General features: G+C 32.9%; 1 protein-coding gene across 1 annotated transcript; it reads right to left on the reverse strand.

The window, feature by feature from the left end:
- Positions 1 to 703: 703 nt before the first annotated feature.
- LOC112013270 (nicotianamine aminotransferase 1) lies at positions 704 to 14,291 on the reverse strand. The gene is given in 8 exon segments (XM_024045665.2): positions 704 to 1,002; positions 7,916 to 8,009; positions 8,090 to 8,245; positions 10,449 to 10,508; positions 10,690 to 10,908; positions 11,396 to 11,735; positions 14,004 to 14,105; positions 14,107 to 14,291. Coding segments are annotated over 8 exon segments (1,236 nt in total). The 5' UTR covers positions 14,253 to 14,291; the 3' UTR covers positions 704 to 883.
- Between the last annotated feature and the right edge of the window lie 6,036 nt (positions 14,292 to 20,327).

Here is a 20,327-nt window from a genome sequence, read left to right on the forward strand (position 1 = left end):
CTTTTAAGAAAACAAATAATTTTGATTAGCAAAGCATGATCAATATCCTGAGACACCATTAAAATTGAAATAATTATTTGGGTCTTGTATATGCTAATATTTTATGATATTTGGCTAATTTGGGGTTTATATTATTTTTCTTGTTATTTATTTGTAGGAAGTTACATAGACATGATGGGTAATAATCTTGACATTGTATTTATATATTTGAGGATAGTTTGAAAGAAATGTTAATTCCTACCACCCTCCTATGAATAAACCAAACATGAGGATGCCATATTCCTAAGAATCACATCAGATTTCTAATCAAACCAAACCAAATATGGGCATACTTATTACATTCTCAGTATCATATTCTGTAGACTCTGGATGCTGGAGGCAAATTAGGCAATAAACAACTCTAAAGATGATAGGCCCCAATGACCCAGTCATAGGGTTATTTTCTTTCCTACTAAGCCAACAAAGATCAGGGCTTAGACCTTCCATCTCTGGGCATATTCTCAAAAAGTTTCTCCACTCTTTTTTTCCGATCAAAGCCAACATTTATGAGTCCGTACTGAGACAAAAAGGCATTCACCAGTTATTTCCAACAACTCAATTTTTATTGCTTAAGATACCGGACTGTTTCAGGTCCTATTAAGTTTAATCTGGAAGGTTTGATTCATAAGAGGATCATTCTTTGTATACTAGCCTTACTTTCCTCATGGTGTCTTGCTTGAGTAGCAAAACATCAAACAGGAGATATTATTAACGAATCCTACAACAATTATTATTCTTATCATTCATGGAAACCACCATGAGTAACCAGCTTGAGATTGAGATCAAATGCGTAGTTGTTGATCACTAGTTTACTACTGCTGGATTATGTAATTTAGGAGAAATTTTATTGTTTCTTGGCATGCCTTTGACAGAAGGCTTTAATTCTCCCCAAGCCATCTTCAAGAGCTGAAGGCTCAACTGCGAAAGTTATGCGCAACCAATTCTTCATCCCCAGGGCCACCCCTAAAAAAGAGACTCGAGTACTATTAGCGTCAATTGGCAGCATAATCAATTAGCATATACAACTGTGGATATTGTGTGAACGAGTGTAAATGTAAAATAAGTGAGAGAATATTTACTGAATTCCTAAACCCATCCCTGCATATCATAACAATCTTAGCCATTAAATTGGATTTTGGATATGACTATAAATCATTAAAATACTAAACAAGAGTAGTAAATTCTGGTCATCATGCTGTCTTCTAAATCATCTATTCTCATTGCACTACAATAGCCATCACCCCTTCTCTCTTATCTTAGTTTGCCAGGCTTTAGTTAGTAGGTAGCTTATTTTACTATTGAACTTGCTTGGTTTTGTTGGATTAATGGCGCTTGTTGGGGTCTGAGTATTGAAAATTTTAGATTTGTTGGAAGTTGGGACTAATATTTTATATTGTTTCAAATATGTGACGAATATGGGGAGACATGAAGTTCCAGGGCTGGAGTGATGATGGGAGACACCCACTCAACCCTATGCCATTACCATCCTAATAAACATTTTATGTCCAAGAAAATCATTACTTGGCCAAGAACTTACTGCTTTTGGAATACATGTTTCATGGTGTTGATTTGCTTCCTGCTAGGATAATGTGAATTTTGAGAAGCCATGACTATGGGCTCAAGTGTCTACGGGATTTTACTTTTTCATAAGCTTTTGGAGACACAATAGAATATAGACTAACTGCAATATGTCCGCGCTTCTGCAACAACACTATAAAAAAGGAAACTAGAAAAATCAATGTATAAAGTCACATAATATTGCAAGAAAGTTACCAATCCAACATGCATGCTATTGTCTTGTAATGTCAACATCTAGAGATTTCAAGGGGTAGGCAATCACTGTTACCTTGAAAGAGGTATCCACGATGCCACCTTTAAGAACGCATTACATAAACTGTTTTCTAGGTAACATGTTTTCTAGGTTTATCTATCAAGACGATTTTTTTATTTTTTTTTCAAATTTCCTGTTACTCTGTGAGATGATTTGTTAGTAAGAGATACAAAGGGGATTAAAAGGAATCCACATACACTTGGGAATGAAATGTCAAAACATTGAAAGGCCAAAATTTCCTAAATACCATACTAAGATTTACTTGCTCTCCTTATATTCATTTTTAGTTTGTTCCTTCTCATCATTCTAGACTTCTAGTTCACCAGGCCATGACTTGTAAGTGAGTCCAAATCTTTTGTCTCATCAAATATGCTTCACTTTATGCTCCACTAATAAAATTTAAACAAATAATCTCTCATTAAATGAGATAACTCTGACTTTAACTCTCACGTTACTGAAACGTTAACGTTAAAATCCCTTTCTTTTCTTTTTTCTTTTTTTTCTTCCGCAGCTTTTTTGGACTCCTCTGTTTCCGACTTTTGATTTCTTTCTTTTCTCTTCTCCATGTGGGTTGAGTCAACAAGAACTTTTGGCTGAGTTTTGTCTCTTGCTGCAGCCTTTGTTTTTGATTTGGACTCTTCCCCTCTATTGTCTCATTATATTACTTTCTCCCAAAGTGTTTCCAGCTTTTGCTTTTATTTTTGTACGGCACAGAGGCTCCTTTTGTTTCAACTTTTGAGAGACTCTGCTGAAACAAGCAACCTTCAAGGCTTTGATGTATTGTTCAGTCACACAGTAAGTTCTCTCCTTTTGGTTTAGTGTAAATAATTTTTTTTTAAAATTTATTTTAGGATTTATAACATTCTTATATACACTTGTGTGAGTTTGTGTCTGAAGTGTGTATATATATGTATATGTTGTTTATTAAAAAAAAATAACTACGTTGTATTTGTTTTGTATTAACGTCATGAGTGATAGCAATTATCATACTAAGACTGATAGTCAATCAGTTCGAAAATTGAATTTTGAAGATGAGGACTCACCACTTGTGATAGTTGAACAACCAGAACCAATATCAATAGATAGCAACGATAAAATTCATGCTAACGTAGAAGAAGAAGTGACTCCGAAATTAGGAATTGAGTTTGAGACTGAGCAAGATGCATATGATTTCTATAATAGTTATGCGCGTGTAGTTGGATTTAGTATTAGGCGAAGTAAGGGCCACAAGGGTGATAAAGATGGTTCACGTAAATGGTTAGATAGAGTTTTTTGTTGTTCTTGCGAGGATATACAAGGGAATGACAAAAGAGATGATAATGTGAAATGCCATCGTCCAGAAACAAGATGCGGTTGCTTGGCAGAGATGAAAATTAGTTGTAGATATAGTGAAAAATATCGTGTGGTAAGATTTGTGTCAGAGCACACACATGTCTTAGCTTCTTCTCATAAGCGTATATTCCTTAGATCTCAAAGGTCCATTAATCCAGCCCAAGCTGTTGAGGTTGAATTAGCAGATAGTTCTGGAATTGCACCAAGAGCAAGTGTAGGACTAATGGCCAGAAAGGTAGGTGGACTTGACAATCTTGGCTTCATTCCTGAGGATTATAATAATTATTTGCGTACAAGACAAACAGAAGAGATGAAAAGCGGGGATACAGGAGGCCTACTTGAATATCTTCAAAGAATGCAATCTGAAGACCTTAATTTTTCTTACGCAATTCAGGTTGACGTTGATGATCTAATTACAAATGTTTTTTGGGCAGATGGTAGAATGAAGTTGGATTATGAATATTTTGGAGATGTACGTAGTGTGCTTTGATACAACTTACAAAAAAAATAAAGAAGGTAGGCCGTTTGCATTGTTTGTTGGTGTAAATCATCATAAACAAACTATCATCTTTGGTGCTGCATTGTTATATGATGAAACATCTGAGACTTTCATGTGGTTGTTTGATTCTTTTCAAAAAGCAATGTTTGGTAAGAAACCACAGACTATCCTCACAGACCAAGATGCTGCAATGGCAAAGGCATTAGCTTCACAATGGCCAGAAACACATCATCGTTTATGTGTTTGGCATATGTACCAGAATGCAGCTAAGAACCTTAAAGAAGTGTTTGGAAGGTACAGTACTTTTGCAGCAGATTTTAGTAGTTGTGTATATGACCATGACTATGAAGATGATTTTTTAGATGCATGGGATAATATTCTTGATAAATATGATCTAAAGAATAACAGTTGGTTGCAAAGACAATTTGAGTTAAGGGAGAAATGGGCTTTGGTTTATGGGAGGAAAACATTTTGTGCTGATATGTCTACTACTCAGAGAAGCGAGAGTATGAACAGTCAAATTAAAAGGTACATAACTTATAATTATGACTTGTTGCGTTTCTTTCGTCACTTTCAAAGGTTGGTTGATGATAGAAGTTTTGAAGAGTTGAGAGCAGATTTTAAAGCAACTCAAAGTAAACCATCATTAGAATATCCAGTAGAAATATTGAAGCATGCAGCTAGTGTTTATACTCTTGCAGTATTTAAGTTGTTTAATCGTGAATTATGGCTCACTTGGGATTGTGAATTGCATAAGGAGGCTGAGGTTGGATCTGTGGTAAAATATAAAGTTATTTCTCCCCGTAAATCTCGCCAACACATTGTTCAATTTGATTCATTGGCTTCTACAGTAATGTGTAGTTGTAATAAATTTGAATTTGTTGGAATTTTATGTGCCCATGCCTTAAAAGTGTTATCTCTTCAAAATTGTAAGAGGGTGCCAAATCAGTATATTTTAAAAAGGTGGACAAAAGATGCAAGGGTTGGTTCTACAATGAAAAATTATATGCATGTAGGACCACATGACCAAAATGCAGATGTGGGAAGTTGTTATAAAGTGTTGCTTAAATTGTATTCTAATTTGGCAGCAAGAGCTGCACTGACTGATGAGACTTTTCGTATTTCTTTGGATGCTCATGAAAATACTTTGAACAAAGTAGAGGCAAATTTGAAAAATTTATCAATTGAAGAATCTACTGTGGGGAACACTCATTTCAAATCAAAGGCTCAAGGAGCTAATGATAATGTGCAGCCTACTAATTGTGAAGGAAATAAAATTAAGGGAATTAAGCTTAAAGGGAGACAAGCATGTGTAGGGACATCTCGTAGAAGAAAGGGTGCATTAGAGAAAGCTACAAGAAAGAGAAAACGTCAAACTAAAGCATCCTCTCATATTCAACAGCTCACACCGGTATGAAATTTGTTTTGTGTTTTGTTACTTTGTGCTTACGATTTGTTAGTCAATAGTATGTACTAATTCTCTAAATTATTTATATGATTTTCATTGTGAAATGTATCAGGAAGATAGCATGGTAAATTTAAATACACCTGGCTTTACTGATATGCTAAACTTGACACAGGTAATTAAATGAATAGTTTATTATTGATTTATTTTTCGCTTTTATTTTTATTTGTTTCATTGTTAAATGTATCAGGAAGATAGCATGGCAAATTTAAATACACCTGGCTTTACTGATATGCTGAACTTGACACAGGTAACTAATTGAAAGTTTATTATTGATTTATTTTTTGCTTTTATTTTTATTTGTTTCATTGTTAAATGTATCAGGAAGATAGCATGGCAAATTTAAATACACCTGGCTTTACTGATATGTTGAACTTGATACAGGTAATTAGATGAAAGTTGATTTAATTATTAATTTTTTGCTTTGATTTTATTGATTTCTAATTTGTTATACATTGATATGTAGGCACAATTACCCAAAGTGGGAAATCAATGAAATTATGAAGATGTTGAATAACAAGATAGAATTGAAGATAGAAGTGTGATTGCTTGTAGGAATTTATCAACCACGATCCAAGTCCATAGAGATCATGCATTGAGATATTAACTTAATTTTGCAAATTTTTTATCTTTTATTATAGTTTTCCAAATGTGTCTTTTAGTTAGATCTTGTTAGCAAAAAGGCTTCTTGAACTTCTGTATTTGGGGGAGGAGCGTCGTTTTTTGTTTGTTTGTAGGCCTAAAACTTCTACTTGCTTTAAAAATTATCTTCCTTGAATTTTTGTATTTGTGGCACTTGCCTAATTTTGTTCATGGAGTCCTATTTTAATTGTAGTGACTAAGTTCTTGACTCTAGAGTCAATTGAAAGTCATAATCCATATAGAGAAAATTCTGTGGATTTTAAATTTTATATATGAGATCCTATTAGCCTAGCATGACAGTACAATTGTAACTAGCTTCACTTGACAAGGTTACTCCTGCCTATGGATTAGCCTCTTCTTGATAGCTCCAAGCAAAGGCCAAATCACAGTGGCTAGCCAAGCAACACAACTGACAGCACGGTTAGCCTTGAGAAGCAAAGTTTGGGACTTCACTCTTTCACTCTTCACCCCTTCAAATGGCCGAATGGCCTCTCTTTTTATTTCTTCATCTTTTCCTTTTTTTCTCCCTTTCACACTCTTCACATCAAGTCAAAATAAATGCAAGCCAACTTATCTTGACTTTGCTTCAACCAATTTCTTTTCTTTAGCTCTCCCTTGGCCGAATGACCCTTGCCTTTTGCTTGTTTCTTTTCTTTCTTCCTTCCAACGTGTCCCACAAGTTTAACATCACTTATTCATTTATGTGGCTTGACTTTTGTACATTACTTCATAAATGTTGCTGAGCTTTTGTACATAATTAAAGAGGAAAAGATGAACTCAATTCTTCTCTATCAGACAAGCTTCTCCAGCAAGTTCAATTTGCTTTGCCGACTTTTGTTCCTGCAGAATAGGTCCGGTTTCATCTCAAAAAAAAAAAAAAAAAATCCATTTGAGACATCTCTGACCTTATCTCAATTGAAACACAAAACCAAAACATATCAGTCCAAGCATTCTCAGTAGATATCCATTAATCCAGTCAGTACTTATCAAATAGAGTTTGATAAAATAATGAAATCTGGAATTTAAATAAAATGTTATCTGTACATTCAAATCAAATTGTAATCTCTGCAATAAGATATATATAAGAGAGCTTCTATGGAGTAGCTTCCCGTCCTAATCACTCATTTAAGAATTTCAACAAACATGTAAAATACAAAATCCAGCAACCCCAATTATTTAATGACTACAACCTTTAGATCGTCCAAAAACGTTTTTCTTTCCACATGTTTCATAATGGAACAAAAATCAAACACTATTATCACCATAGACAAGTCACTTTGTAGAAACCAATAGAAGCAGATGAACACTTGAAGATGAAGTAAGGATGTGTCTGTAACCGGGCGAAGTGAGGATGAAGATGAACACTTGAGACGTCAACCACATATAGAAGAGAAAAAAAAAAAAAAAACCTTGAAAGCCTTGAAGGTTGCTTGTTTCCAGCAGTAGTCTCTCAAAAGTTGAAACAAAAGGAGCCTCTGTGCCATACAAAAATAAAAGCAAAAGCTTGAAACACTTTGAGAGAGTAATATAATGAGACAATAGAGGGGAAGAGTCCAAATCAAAAACAAAGGCTGCAGCAAGAGACAAAACTCAGCCAAAAGTTCTTGTTGACTCAACCCACATGGAGAAGAGAAAAGAAAGAAATCAAAAGTCGGAAACAGAGGAGTCCAAAAAAGCTGCGGAAGAAAAAAAAGAAAAAAGAAAAGAAAGGGATTTTAACGTTAACGTTTCAGTAACGTGAGAGTTAAAGTCAGAGTTATTTCATTTAACGAGAGAGTTTACCTGTTTAAATTTTATTAGTGAAGCATGAAGTGAAGCATACTTGATGAGACAGAAAATTTGAACTCCTTGTAAGCCTAATGATCTTTAGATGCATGATATTAAGTACAGAGACCTTACCCCACCAGCCAACTACCCGGATTTTCTCAACTAATGCAGATGTATAAAAATTTACAAAGCAGCCGAACAGTCTACAAGGTCCACATTTTTTTTTTCTGATGATTTAACCGAGACAAAAAAAAAAAAAAAAATAAAAAAAGACGGGAAATCTGAACTTGTGACTTGGGTTTTGTCCAGCTCAAGAAATCTTAAAGACCCTGTTACATACCTGGTAAAACAATAACCGAATCCTCTTTAGCCAGCTTGAGACAGAAGTCCATATCATCAATTATGTCTTCCAATAATGATGGATTTAGCTTAGCCTGTGATGAAATTCCTAGTCAGTGAGATATTCAATACTTAATTTTAAGGCACCGATTTGTCTAAGATTTGATATTCTTACCATCACAAACATGGATCCTACAGGTTTGTTTGGGCAAGTAATGCAAGGGATCTCCATAATTCTATCATAACATATATGTGCAGCCTCCCTTAGGATGTCAATAATTTTTGAAAAGAAATCTTCACCTGTTTTTTCAAGGATATGAGGAACTGCACCCTGATACACAAGCAACATTATTATATTTTCAAGAGAAGGAACAGGGGAAAAAAGGGACGATTATAGCATTCCAGTATTCATATGTCAAAATATTGAATTAAAGTATCAATAACAAGAGAAAGGAACAGTAATATGTGCATATTTAGATGAACATAAGCAACATACTAAAAAATGAAAAAAGAAGCAAGATGTCATTCTACTAGGAGTCAAATTAATTAAAGTAGTATTGTTAAAATAATATGTGCTAAAATTTGAAATCTGCAAAAGTGATATAATGTAAATGGATGAATGAATAACGTCTTAAAATTTGATTATACACCAAGAAATTGGTCACCAATATCTTTAGGGATACCAGAGGGGTCTTATGTTAGTATTTTTAGGGATTTGGAAGTACAAGCCACTAGAACCAGATTTTTGAAATATCTCCTTTAGGTCTAATGAGATTTTAGGGTGACTAATTTACAACCAAGCAAAGTTTCACATCCCACAAGGAGCTGGTAGTTATCAGAATAAATTCTTGGAAGTGTGCACCTAGCTGTAGGATTCCCATCCTGAAGAGCTGTTAAGCCTAAACCACTAAGGGCATGACAAAGTCAATGTAGGGTTTAGAGATGATGCCTTTTCTTGTCATTTCCCTAGTCTTCTATTCCAGGAATCAGGAAACTCTTCTATTGTCTTTCAGGTGAATTTGCTCCAGCAAGAATTCAGGATAAAAATACACATTAACTTCTGAAATTGCTTGAAAGAGGAAAAACTATAACATTCTTTCACTTTGATTTTTTTTTTTTTTTTTAAGGAAAAAAAAAAAACAAAACAGAAAGAAAAAAAAAGAAGCTATTTTACAAACCTGAATGAACGTTGGTGGATGAGATATCAGATTGAGAAGACTGATAATGCAATCTACAACCTGAGAGGAAAGGAAAAGGATTTGAGACTATTACACATGTCATGTTATTATTCATTCAAAATGTAATATGATGCAGAACAATTATTATAATTCTATTGAGTCTACGGATGCAGAAGCTTAATTCAGAATACACACGTGAATGTGCGCATGCACGCGTGCACACACACAAGAGGGATATGACCTTGGTTTTTCGAAGGATGTCATTAGGATCGCTAGTCACAAGCCATCCTAATCGCCAACCTGGTACAAGCCATCTCTTTGATATGGACCCTAGTGTGAGAATAGGCACTATCGATCCAAATACTCCCATTGGTACAAATGGATTAGTTCCAAAAGTGAGATGGTGATAAACTTCATCCGCAACCACCAGAATGCCCAGCTTTCTTGCTGTCTCTGCAATCTAAAATTCAAAAAATCAACCACCACTAACAGTAACACCCTAATTTCAAACAAAAAAAAAGGTTTTGCTTATGAAAACTCACGCTTATTGCAGAAATGATTCTAAACCATTAAATCTACCATTTGTTACATGTAAGTAACAAGATCATATGAGAATCTAGTAAAATAAACTAAAATTTAATTGTTGTTTCGCCACTAAAAGCTTTAAATCATTCTTATTATGAACTTATAGACATTTTGATATTCGCAAAACAATTTGACTCTACTTCAATAGACATTGGCTCAATGATAAAGAAATGAAANTCTGCAAAAGTGATATCATGTAAATGGATGAATGAATAACGGTCTTAAAATTTGATTATACACCAAGAAATTGGTCACCAATATCTTTAGGGATACCAGAGGGGTCTTATGTTAGTATTTTTAGGGATTTGGAAGTACAAGCCACTAGAACCAGATTTTTGAAATATCTCCTTTAGGTCTAATGAGATTTTAGGGTGACTAATTTACAACCAAGCAAAGTTTCACATCCCACAAGGAGCTGGTAGTTATCAGAATAAATTCTTGGAAGTGTGCACCTAGCTGTAGGATTCCCATCCTGAAGAGCTGTTAAGCCTAAACCACTAAGGGCATGACAAAGTCAATGTAGGGTTTAGAGATGATGCCTTTTCTTGTCATTTCCCTAGTCTTCTATTCCAGGAATCAGGAAACTCTTCTATTGTCTTTCAGGTGAATTTGCTCCAGCAAGAATTCAGGATAAAAATACACATTAACTTCTGAAATTGCTTGAAAGAGGAAAAACTATAACATTCTTTCACTTTGATTTTTTTTTTTTTTTTTAAGGAAAAAAAAAAAAACAAAAACAGAAAGAAAAAAAAAAGAAGCTATTTTACAAACCTGAATGAACGTTGGTGGATGAGATATCAGATTGAGAAGACTGATAATGCAATCTACAACCTGAGAGGAAAGGAAAAGGATTTGAGACTATTACACATGTCATGTTATTATTCATTCAAAATGTAATATGATGCAGAACAATTATTATAATTCTATTGAGTCTACGGATGCAGAAGCTTAATTCAGAATACACACGTGAATGTGCGCATGCACGCGTGCACACACACAAGAGGGATATGACCTTGGTTTTTCGAAGGATGTCATTAGGATCGCTAGTCACAAGCCATCCTAATCGCCAACCTGGTACAAGCCATCTCTTTGATATGGACCCTAGTGTGAGAATAGGCACTATCGATCCAAATACTCCCATTGGTACAAATGGATTAGTTCCAAAAGTGAGATGGTGATAAACTTCATCCGCAACCACCAGAATGCCCAGCTTTCTTGCTGTCTCTGCAATCTAAAATTCAAAAAATCAACCACCACTAACAGTAACACCCTAATTTCAAAACCAAAAAAAAAAGGTTTTGCTTATGAAAACTCACGCTTATTGCAGAAATGATTCTAAACCATTAAATCTACCATTGTGTTACATGTAAGTAACAAGATCATATGAGAATCTAGTAAAATAAACTAAAATTTAATTGTTGTTTCGCCACTAAAAGCTTTAAATCATTCTTATTATGAACTTATAGACATTTTGATATTCGCAAAACAAATTTGACTCTACTTCCAAATAGACATTGGCTCAAATGATAAAGAAATTAGGTAAGGAGGTAAATTTTTAATGCTATTTTTTGAGTCGATTGCAGTTGATATTTTAAAGATCAAGATTTTACTCGTCCCCTGAGAACACCTTGGCTAAGGAGGTAAAGTTGTGGATTAGGATTGGAGTTGAAGTCAAGACTTAATGTTGCCTAGTTAAGTACATTAATGGTTTAACCTACCTTCTTTAAATGTTGGTGTGTATAGACACTTCCACAAGGATTGCCAGGGTTTATGATAACCATCGCAACAGTATTCTCATCAGCAAGAGCTTCTATTCTTTCAATGCCAACCTCCCAACCCTTTTCTGGAATCAGATCAAAATAACGGACTTCAAGATTGTTAGATGAGGCATGAGCACCATAGGATGGGAAGCATGGCCTTGGAAGCAGAATGTTGGCACCTAGGCAGGTAAGGACTCTTATTGTAACTTCAATTGCTTGGGCGCATCCCATTGTGAGAAAAACATCGTCTGGCGTCAACGTGTATGGAAGATCATGAGACAGATAATCTGCTATAGCTCTGTTACAATTAGAGCATTAAATAAAATTACAGAACTTGATATAACATAACATGTATGGACGATCATGAGATAGGTAATACACAAAACACACATTCTGTTTATGTTTTATTTATTTATTTATTTATTTTTTTTTTTCATCCGCAACCAACTCATAACATTCATACGACAGTATGAAAATGTACAGTATTTTTTAAAAATATTGGAAATAAAGTTAATCATCTTGATGATGATGGTACGAAAGCTAGCCTTCGACTTTTGTCTAAATACCATGTATACACTGCAATAGGGAACTTTTATGAATGGTGATTGGATACATGGATCGAGATATGGAATAAATCACAAAATTTTAAAGTGAAATTAGTTTTGGATATATCTTCCAATTGCACTGGTGACTAGACCAATCTTTTTAGGCTTCCTCCGTGGGTATGATAAATTGGCCAGAATGTTTTCTCAAAAACACAAATCTGCAGATGGTTATTCGTCTCTTCACCTAGTATTATTTTATAATAAGGAGAACAAGAACAGGAGGAAGTGTATGAGGAAATTGTTTTCTTTATGAGAAGTAATTAAAAAATTTTCTGTGGTTATATATTTTTAATACTAATAAGCCAACATATTTGGAATTGATAATAGGGCAGCACCATTCCTCTACACTGCAGAATCAATTCAGATATATAAATGGGATGAGGAATGGCTAAACTTGTACATTAAATATTTCTTGAATCTGTCCTCAACGAAACAATTACAATAAAAAAAATATATAAAATGATTTACTGGTGGCATATGGTTTTTTTTTGGGGGGCCACATATTATATACATTCCAACTTTCTAGCAAAACTGGAAAACATCATCAAAAGTTAGAGCACTATGTTACACTATTTTTCTATGGGTTCCTTGGTTTGTATTATGTCTCCAGAACGGAATTAATAACTTTGTTAAATTCATCAAAAAAAAAAAAAAAACTTAGTTAAAAATTAAAAGAGGTACGTTTATTCCAAACAAAAAATGCATATGTATACAACAAATTTTACAACTTATTAAGATATATAGAAGATTATGATTAGTGCAACATCATTTTCACTAGGACTAATAATCACTTTTATTGCACACCAATCATAACATACTATCTTAATATTGGGTTTTGTGGAGCCTAATTGTGTTTGATCCGGATTATGACCTGACTCAAAATAATATTGCTACAATTTTTAATGAAAGATTTTTTGAAGTTTGTTTTGGAGATTAGGGTTTTGTGTGTTGTTTTTGAGAGAGGAAACTATATTGCTGCATCTTGTATATATTTTTTTTTTTAGAAAAGTGAAATTTCTATAACGTCGTGAACGTAGGCAAATTACTGAACTACGTAAATATTATATTGTGTGATTGTTTTCTTTGGCACATATTTTTTTTTCTAATTTTTGCTTTTCAAATATCTGGGAATTTTATATGTATTCCATTCATTTAATTCTTAAGAATTGTGAAAAATATTGTAAAATTTATCATGTTGTTTTATTTATATTGGATTCGAATAATCTTGATGTGATCTTTTTCGTTGTGCATCACACTTTTGCACCATTGAGACTGGGATTGAGATTCACTGCAATATTTAGAGTATTGCACGGGGTACAACACTAATCAAGGGCTGTGATTCAAGTTAAAAAGTTATCCATAGTTTGAAATTCAAAGTAAAAAGTTTAACTTTTAATTTTTTAATTTTTTTAATCTTTTTTGATCGGATGGCTGAGAATCAAAATTGTTTATTTATTTATTTTTATGACGACTGAGAATCAAAGTTAATTTTTTAATTATCTTTGAATCTCAAAGCTCGCTTGGTATTGGCATTAATCTCAATCTATCCATGATAGACTATCGAGATTCGCAAAGTCAAAGACTTAAAAGTACAAACCGCTCGTTTTTCATGTTCTTGTCCTTACCAGTTTCTAGACAGCAAAATTGGCAATACATAACTGAAAAAAAGCCAAGAGCATCATAGCTCAACTCATATTTTTTGGTGTTTCTAAATTCTAACAGATACATTAAGGTTTTAAATCTCCCAACTCCAACTATCTCTTAGTTTCTAATGCAAAAACTAAAAAGAAATGAAGTGAACTAAACCACAACGAGGGAAAATACGAAGGAAAGTTATGTTTTTACATTTACTGTTCAGTGTTCAGTACTCTTTTACGTTGTAAACCAAACAAATATGTCAGGTAAACTTTGCATAAATAGTGAATATAAACCTTTCATTGTACATTATGTGTAATATTTACCTCCTTGCAGGCAAGAGTCCAACCATTGTTGGTGGATAAGAATTAAACTTAGCAGAGCGGACAGCATCAACAATGGCATCTTCAGCTAAGACTGCCGTCCGAGGGGTCGCCGTGGCCTAGAGGCACAGTTGGCCTGCTGGGATCATCTTTATCAAGATTTTCCATTATCTTCTTCAGAACGCCTACAACCGTGGTTCCCGACGGTGCGATCATCAGCTTTCTATTCGCCCCAAAATTCCATCTTTCCATTTCTATCAGTACGTGGCTAATTCTCTCTCTCTCTCTCTCTCTCTCTTATTTGATATGAACATCAGCTTTTGAAGCTCTCTCTTTCGTCTCTCTCACTCTGACGTGCACACACAAGCCAAAAATCAGAAATTAGGTGGCGGTTTAACCCATGCAATATATAAAAGCCCGAGATTCTGTTTATAATTTTTTTTTTAATATTATTTACTCGGTTTTATAACGTAACATCCAACGTATATTATAAATTATACAGTATTATATCATATACAAATTTATTTAAAAACAGCAATCAATGAAGTTAGCACTTCGCAGGTTAGCATATTCATCAAGAGTCTGCTAAGGAAAAAAAGTAGGTTTTTTTTTTTTTTGTAAGGGTAAGGATTTTCAGCAATTCTTAGTTTTGAAACTTCTCTATTTTTATTGTGGTCGTATAGTCGCTATCTTTAAAATTTTCTTGAAGCTCTTAGATCAGGTCACAAAGGTGTACTTGTAATATATGTGAACGACATTACTTTAAAGGTAGAAGAATAGATTGTTTTAAGAGAAGAATAAAATTCAATTTAAGAAATTTAAGAATTATGCTCGAGCAAGATTGATACTCACTCAAGCGAGTGATAGGTGAGGGACTAGCACGGGATAAACGAACTTTTAGGCTATCTTTAGGTGGGGTTTGGATCCAGTTTTACGTTTCACGTTTTGCACTGTAGTGCGTTTTTAGCTTCTTCTTTTTTTTTTTTCCCAGCCGCAGTTGTTAACCAAGTCTTCCAAGAACAGTACATCAGTACATTGTTTATGGGTTCCACAAACTTCATTTTTCATCAATTTTTTCATTAAAAATAGGTCACACGGTACTATTCACACATTTAAAAATTATTTTGCTACAGTATTTTCAGTTTTCAATTTCAGCAAAATAAGTTCTATCTAAACGGACCTTTAATGTCACCGACTGAAGCAAACTCTTCAATGACTGATGATGATGACCCCAAAGATCGTTAGTTGAATCACTTGTCCGATCTGGATTTTTTTATGGTCTTCTAGTATCTAACCACCGGGGTGTGCCCTGGTGGGGGAGCCTTTGATATTTAAATTAGTATCAATCTATGTATTTTGTTTGTAAATAATATTTTTCTCATACCTTAGCAAGTGAGGTGGATTGTCCTTTTTATAGGTGACTTAGATAGTTGTTGTACTCATTAATGTCTTCTTTTATATAATTGGAGGTAATTATTATCGTGAGTGTAACAGTCATTATCTTGATAAGCGTTTGAGGCTTTTGAGTAATAGTTGTCATTGAATAAATTGAATGTGCTTAAGCAGTTACTAATCTTTCTTTGATGGCTTGTTACTTAAGGTCGTCCATTAAGATAGAAGACCTCATTGATTTTTTTCATACTCTTCAGTTTCTACCACCAGGGAATGCCTCGGTGCTTTCTTTGATCAATTTTATTTCTCTTGCAAATACTAGAAAACTCTCAAAAGCTCCAAATTGGATGAGTGATCCAACTGATGATCTTTGGCATCATTAGTTTGGCACCTTCTGTGGGGAACAATTAGCCATTAAGCTTTTCCTGTGACAAAGGGTTACTCAGTGCAATCCAAATCAAGATTTAGTTGCAATGCTAGTTCTTGTTATATACAAAGGTGTATTTGTAATATGTAAATGACATCTATATATATATATATATATATATCTAAAATCTAAAGCATAGCATTTATTTTTACTACGCTTCTATTGAACCACATCAGCGGCCACATCATCTACCTATTTCCAACCATTTCTCTCCACTATTTCAAATCATAATTTCCTTTTTACCTTTTCATCTCTTCACTACCATCAACCTTAATATCACTCTTCATCTATCCCTTCCTCTTTCTTATATTTTCGCTCTTCTTATCCTCATTCTATTACTATAAATATGTGATTCTTTCTCCATTCTATACATATTTTCCTACATGAAAAATGTTATTATTTCTCTCTCTCTCTCTCTCTCTCTCTCTCTCTCTCTCTCTCTCTCTCTCTCTCTCATGTTTTATTTTTGTGTGAATTTTTATTTTTTGTATCTAAACTTTAGATTGATGAATTTATGCGTTCTTTAGAATTCTACTTTGGGTTGATACAATTTGGTTTTGTGTTTTGAGTTTTAAGTTTTTAAGGATTCTTTTTTTCTTTTTTTCTTTTCTATGATTGTTAAATGTTATCTTATTGCATATAAAGATAGTTTACAAGAATATAATGTTATTCTATTTTATAACATGACTTGGATAATTTGGTGTTTAACTCATAATTATATTTTTTATTTTGACACTTCTTTTATCCCATTTTATTTTCTATTTATCTCCCAAAAAGGTTATTATTCTCTCTCTCTCTCTCTCTCTCTCTCTCTCTCTCTCTCTTATATATATATATATTATTTATTCTTTTTTGCAACTTTACTTTAGGTTGATGAATCATTGTATTTTTTATAATACTATTTTGGGTTAATATGATTTGGTAGTGGTTTTTTTTTTTTAATTTTTTTTTAAATTTTTAGTTTTTCATCACAAGTCTTCTCGCTGCCTCTCATAACTTTTTTTAGGTTTTTTTTTTTTACATAATACTTAGTTATTTTGTAAGTGAGATTTTGAATTTATATCAAACAACAATCTTGGCTTTTATATGCTTCACCACATGCTCTACCATTTGAGCTACATCCCATTTTTTTAAAAACCTTCTCTCCTCTCCTCGTGTGTGTATGTTAAAATACTTAGTATTCTAAAAAAAAAAAAAAAAAAAAATCTTGGCTATGTATTTGAATATATCTATCAACTATTAAAACCGCCCAAGATGAATATGTGTAGACAATATTTTTGTTTTAATTTTTCATTAATTTATTATTTAGTTCTAACATCAAAATTAAAATAGATGAATATATAAAGTTAAAGCTTCCTAAATTGAATTTATTAAGCCAATATATTTATATATTTAATATTGTCAAAAAATTAAAAGTAAAAAATTAAAAGAATAATGATGTGGCCAATGATGTGGTAGATGAGGAAGTTAAATAGGAGCGTAGCAACAATAAATGTAATATGGAAGTCTAGTTAAAGGCAATTAAATCTTAATAAGTGAAAGTGTATGTAGTCAATTTTTTTTTTTTTTTTGGTTAGATCACGTTTTCTTTACATTGTTATACAAATTATTTTCTTTCATTTCAATAGGTGAAGTGTTCAATTTTAGAAATAAAGTCTACTTTTTTTCTACATATTATTTTAAATATTAAATTTATAATATGGTATAGTTTCCTAGGAATTTTTGAGAGATATGCATGTTCCATCTCATGTATCTATATTAGTAAACAAAACCCAATCAATAGTGTTGGGTTAAAATGAATTGAACCCTTGCAAATTAATTAATTAATTACCCAAGTTAATTAATTAGGTTCAATTACATGTAATAGCGTGGTAGCACAAACAAATCACCAATTATACTAGATGCAACGGAAAATAAATTTGACACGGGTGATTTATTTATGAATGGAGAAAACCACCGAGACAAAACTCTACCGAGTTAATTTCAAGTTACCACTCCTAAGAATCTACTATTACAATCACAAGCGGTTACAAGTATAAAGAATCTTACCGAACCCTTTGGCCTATCCCGAAATACCAATCTACTGTTGAACTCTTACCCCAATACCCAATTGGACTTGTATTGTAGTGGCAATCTTCCAGTTCAATGCATGAATCCTAATACGTGACTAACCAATGATGCACGGATCCAAGTACGTGACTAACACCAACAATTAGAAGAAGATGTTGATTGCAAAGTTCTTCAGTTCATCAATGATGAAGATCAGGAAGCTCCTTGGTCACAAAATTCTTGGTGTAAAGACGCAGTAGTTTCTTCAGAGAGAATAATGAACTAGGTCACTTTCTGCATATGTTTTCCTTATATGATGGCCTTTAAAATAAGTCTTATATATGTCTAAGATTGTGAGAAAAGAAACCCTATACAAATATACAAACATGGGCTGAAAATCAGATCTGAAAATTTTGATTTTGTAAGTCTTGATAGAAACATCTTATGTTGAGCTTCTGTCGAGCTTCAACATCAAATCTCAATAGAAAGGATTAGGTCGAGACTTCTGTTGAGCTTTAGTGAACAGCTCTTTCTTCACTTATTTCTTGGTCAGATCTTCGTAGCTTTAACACTTGACTTGAACAACATATTTCTTGAAGTCTTAAACTCATCATAGATCTACCCAATTACAAGTAAAGTGCATTTTGTTAAAGGATTAGTCAATTACATAAAATATGTCCCTAACAAATAATTCGAAGTTACTCCTATGATATGAAAAAATATAAATATGATAATCTCTTTTAAGAGAATAATTTTTTTTGAATAATATATTTAAAAATTATATAGTTTAATTGTATAGGAAAAAAAAGAAAAGAAAAGAAAATATAATGCACAATAACATAATTTAGCAAAATATGGATTGCCTAAAAAATGAATAATATCAATTAAACAAATCCAAATAATAAAACGATGATCTATTTTTTGGGATAGATAAATGAAAAATAATTTTAAAAATCATTTAATTTTTTGAGAAGAACAAATTATTTTCCACGGAATTTAAAGAACATATAGTATATTATACCATAACTACAAAATTATTATCATTCTCACACGTCGTGTGGGTTTGTGACTAGTTACTTTAAAAGTAGAAGAATGCAATTTTTTTTAAGAGAAGAATAAAATTCAATTTAAGAATTTTGTTTGAGCAAGATTGATTCCCGCTCGAGCGAGTGATAGGGAGGGACTAGCAAGGATAAATAAACTTTTTGGCTGTCTTTTATGTCACTCACTGAAGCAAACTCTTCAGTGAATGAGTTGAAAATAAAATAGAAAGTTTGCACGTTCCTTGCCTATCACTTGCTCAAATTGGTCATTTCGCTCAAGCAAGCATCAATCTTGCTTGAGCGAGATTCTTAAAACCAGTTTTCTTTTACTTTTAATCTTTCTATATTTTTCTACTTTTTCAAGCCTCTAAGCCTTTTCCACTGATATCCCCTAAATTTCCCAACAAATTTTAGATAATATTTGAATAAATGGATAGAGAAATTGAAGTAGCAACCACTTGAAAGTGATGTATCAAGATTTGGTGAAGTTGGATCATTTTGATGGTTCGAATTTCACCCGTTGAAAAGACAAAATGAAGTTTCTATGTATTACGTTGAAAATTTTATATGTGCTGGATCTGAATTCGCAACTAATTGTTGAACCAAATTTTCAATTAAACTCGGTCATAGGTAGGATCGAGAGTGAGAGAGAATGAAATATATAGGGGAGAAAGTGTTGTGTCTCTGTTCAACGTCTTTGGAGAGGCTTACGCATATAGTGTCACCGCGTAGGGTTTTCATAGGGTCAAGAGTGAAATATGATAGAATTTTATTTCATTTTTAATTCTTTTTAATTACATGGAAAATTTGAAAACTCCAAAACTTATGTGACAAAATTTCATGTGGTCAACAAAGAGTCAAATGGTTTTGATTTTATAGTATGTATAGATGAAGAGTTACCCATGAAAATGCAACTTTGAAAAGAAAATTGTGTTGGCACAAATATTTTAAAACATTGTTATGAAAATTACTAGCTGTTAGATATAATCAAATTCATTTTCCTCATTTTTATATAAAATTCTGCAAAAATAAACTTTCTGTAAGTATTTTTTTTTCATAATTATTTTCCTGTTTTGATTTTTTAAAATTCGGTAATACGTGTCAAGTTCTTAATAAGAAATGATCCATAATAAATTCTTGTTTTAGAAATTCTCCAATAAAACAATATTTTCTGGTTCAATAATCAAACATCACTGGACACATGGAGTTCAAACATCTGAGAACTCCTTTAAGGCACTAACAACATGAGATCATGCAACGCAATGCTGCTGATCAACTGTCACCAATACCAATGGCATGTGAATGTGCAACAAGAAGTTTCTGATTACAAAGGCATCACAATCCCTTCCTCGTGGTGTCTTGCTTGAGTAGTAAAACATCAAACAGAGGATTTTATTAACGAATCCTGCAACAATT

Source organism: Quercus suber, unplaced genomic scaffold (assembly GCF_002906115.3).
Source record: "Quercus suber isolate HL8 unplaced genomic scaffold, Cork oak 2.0 scaffold_50, whole genome shotgun sequence".
Classification (NCBI taxonomy): Eukaryota; Viridiplantae; Streptophyta; class Magnoliopsida; order Fagales; family Fagaceae; genus Quercus; species Quercus suber.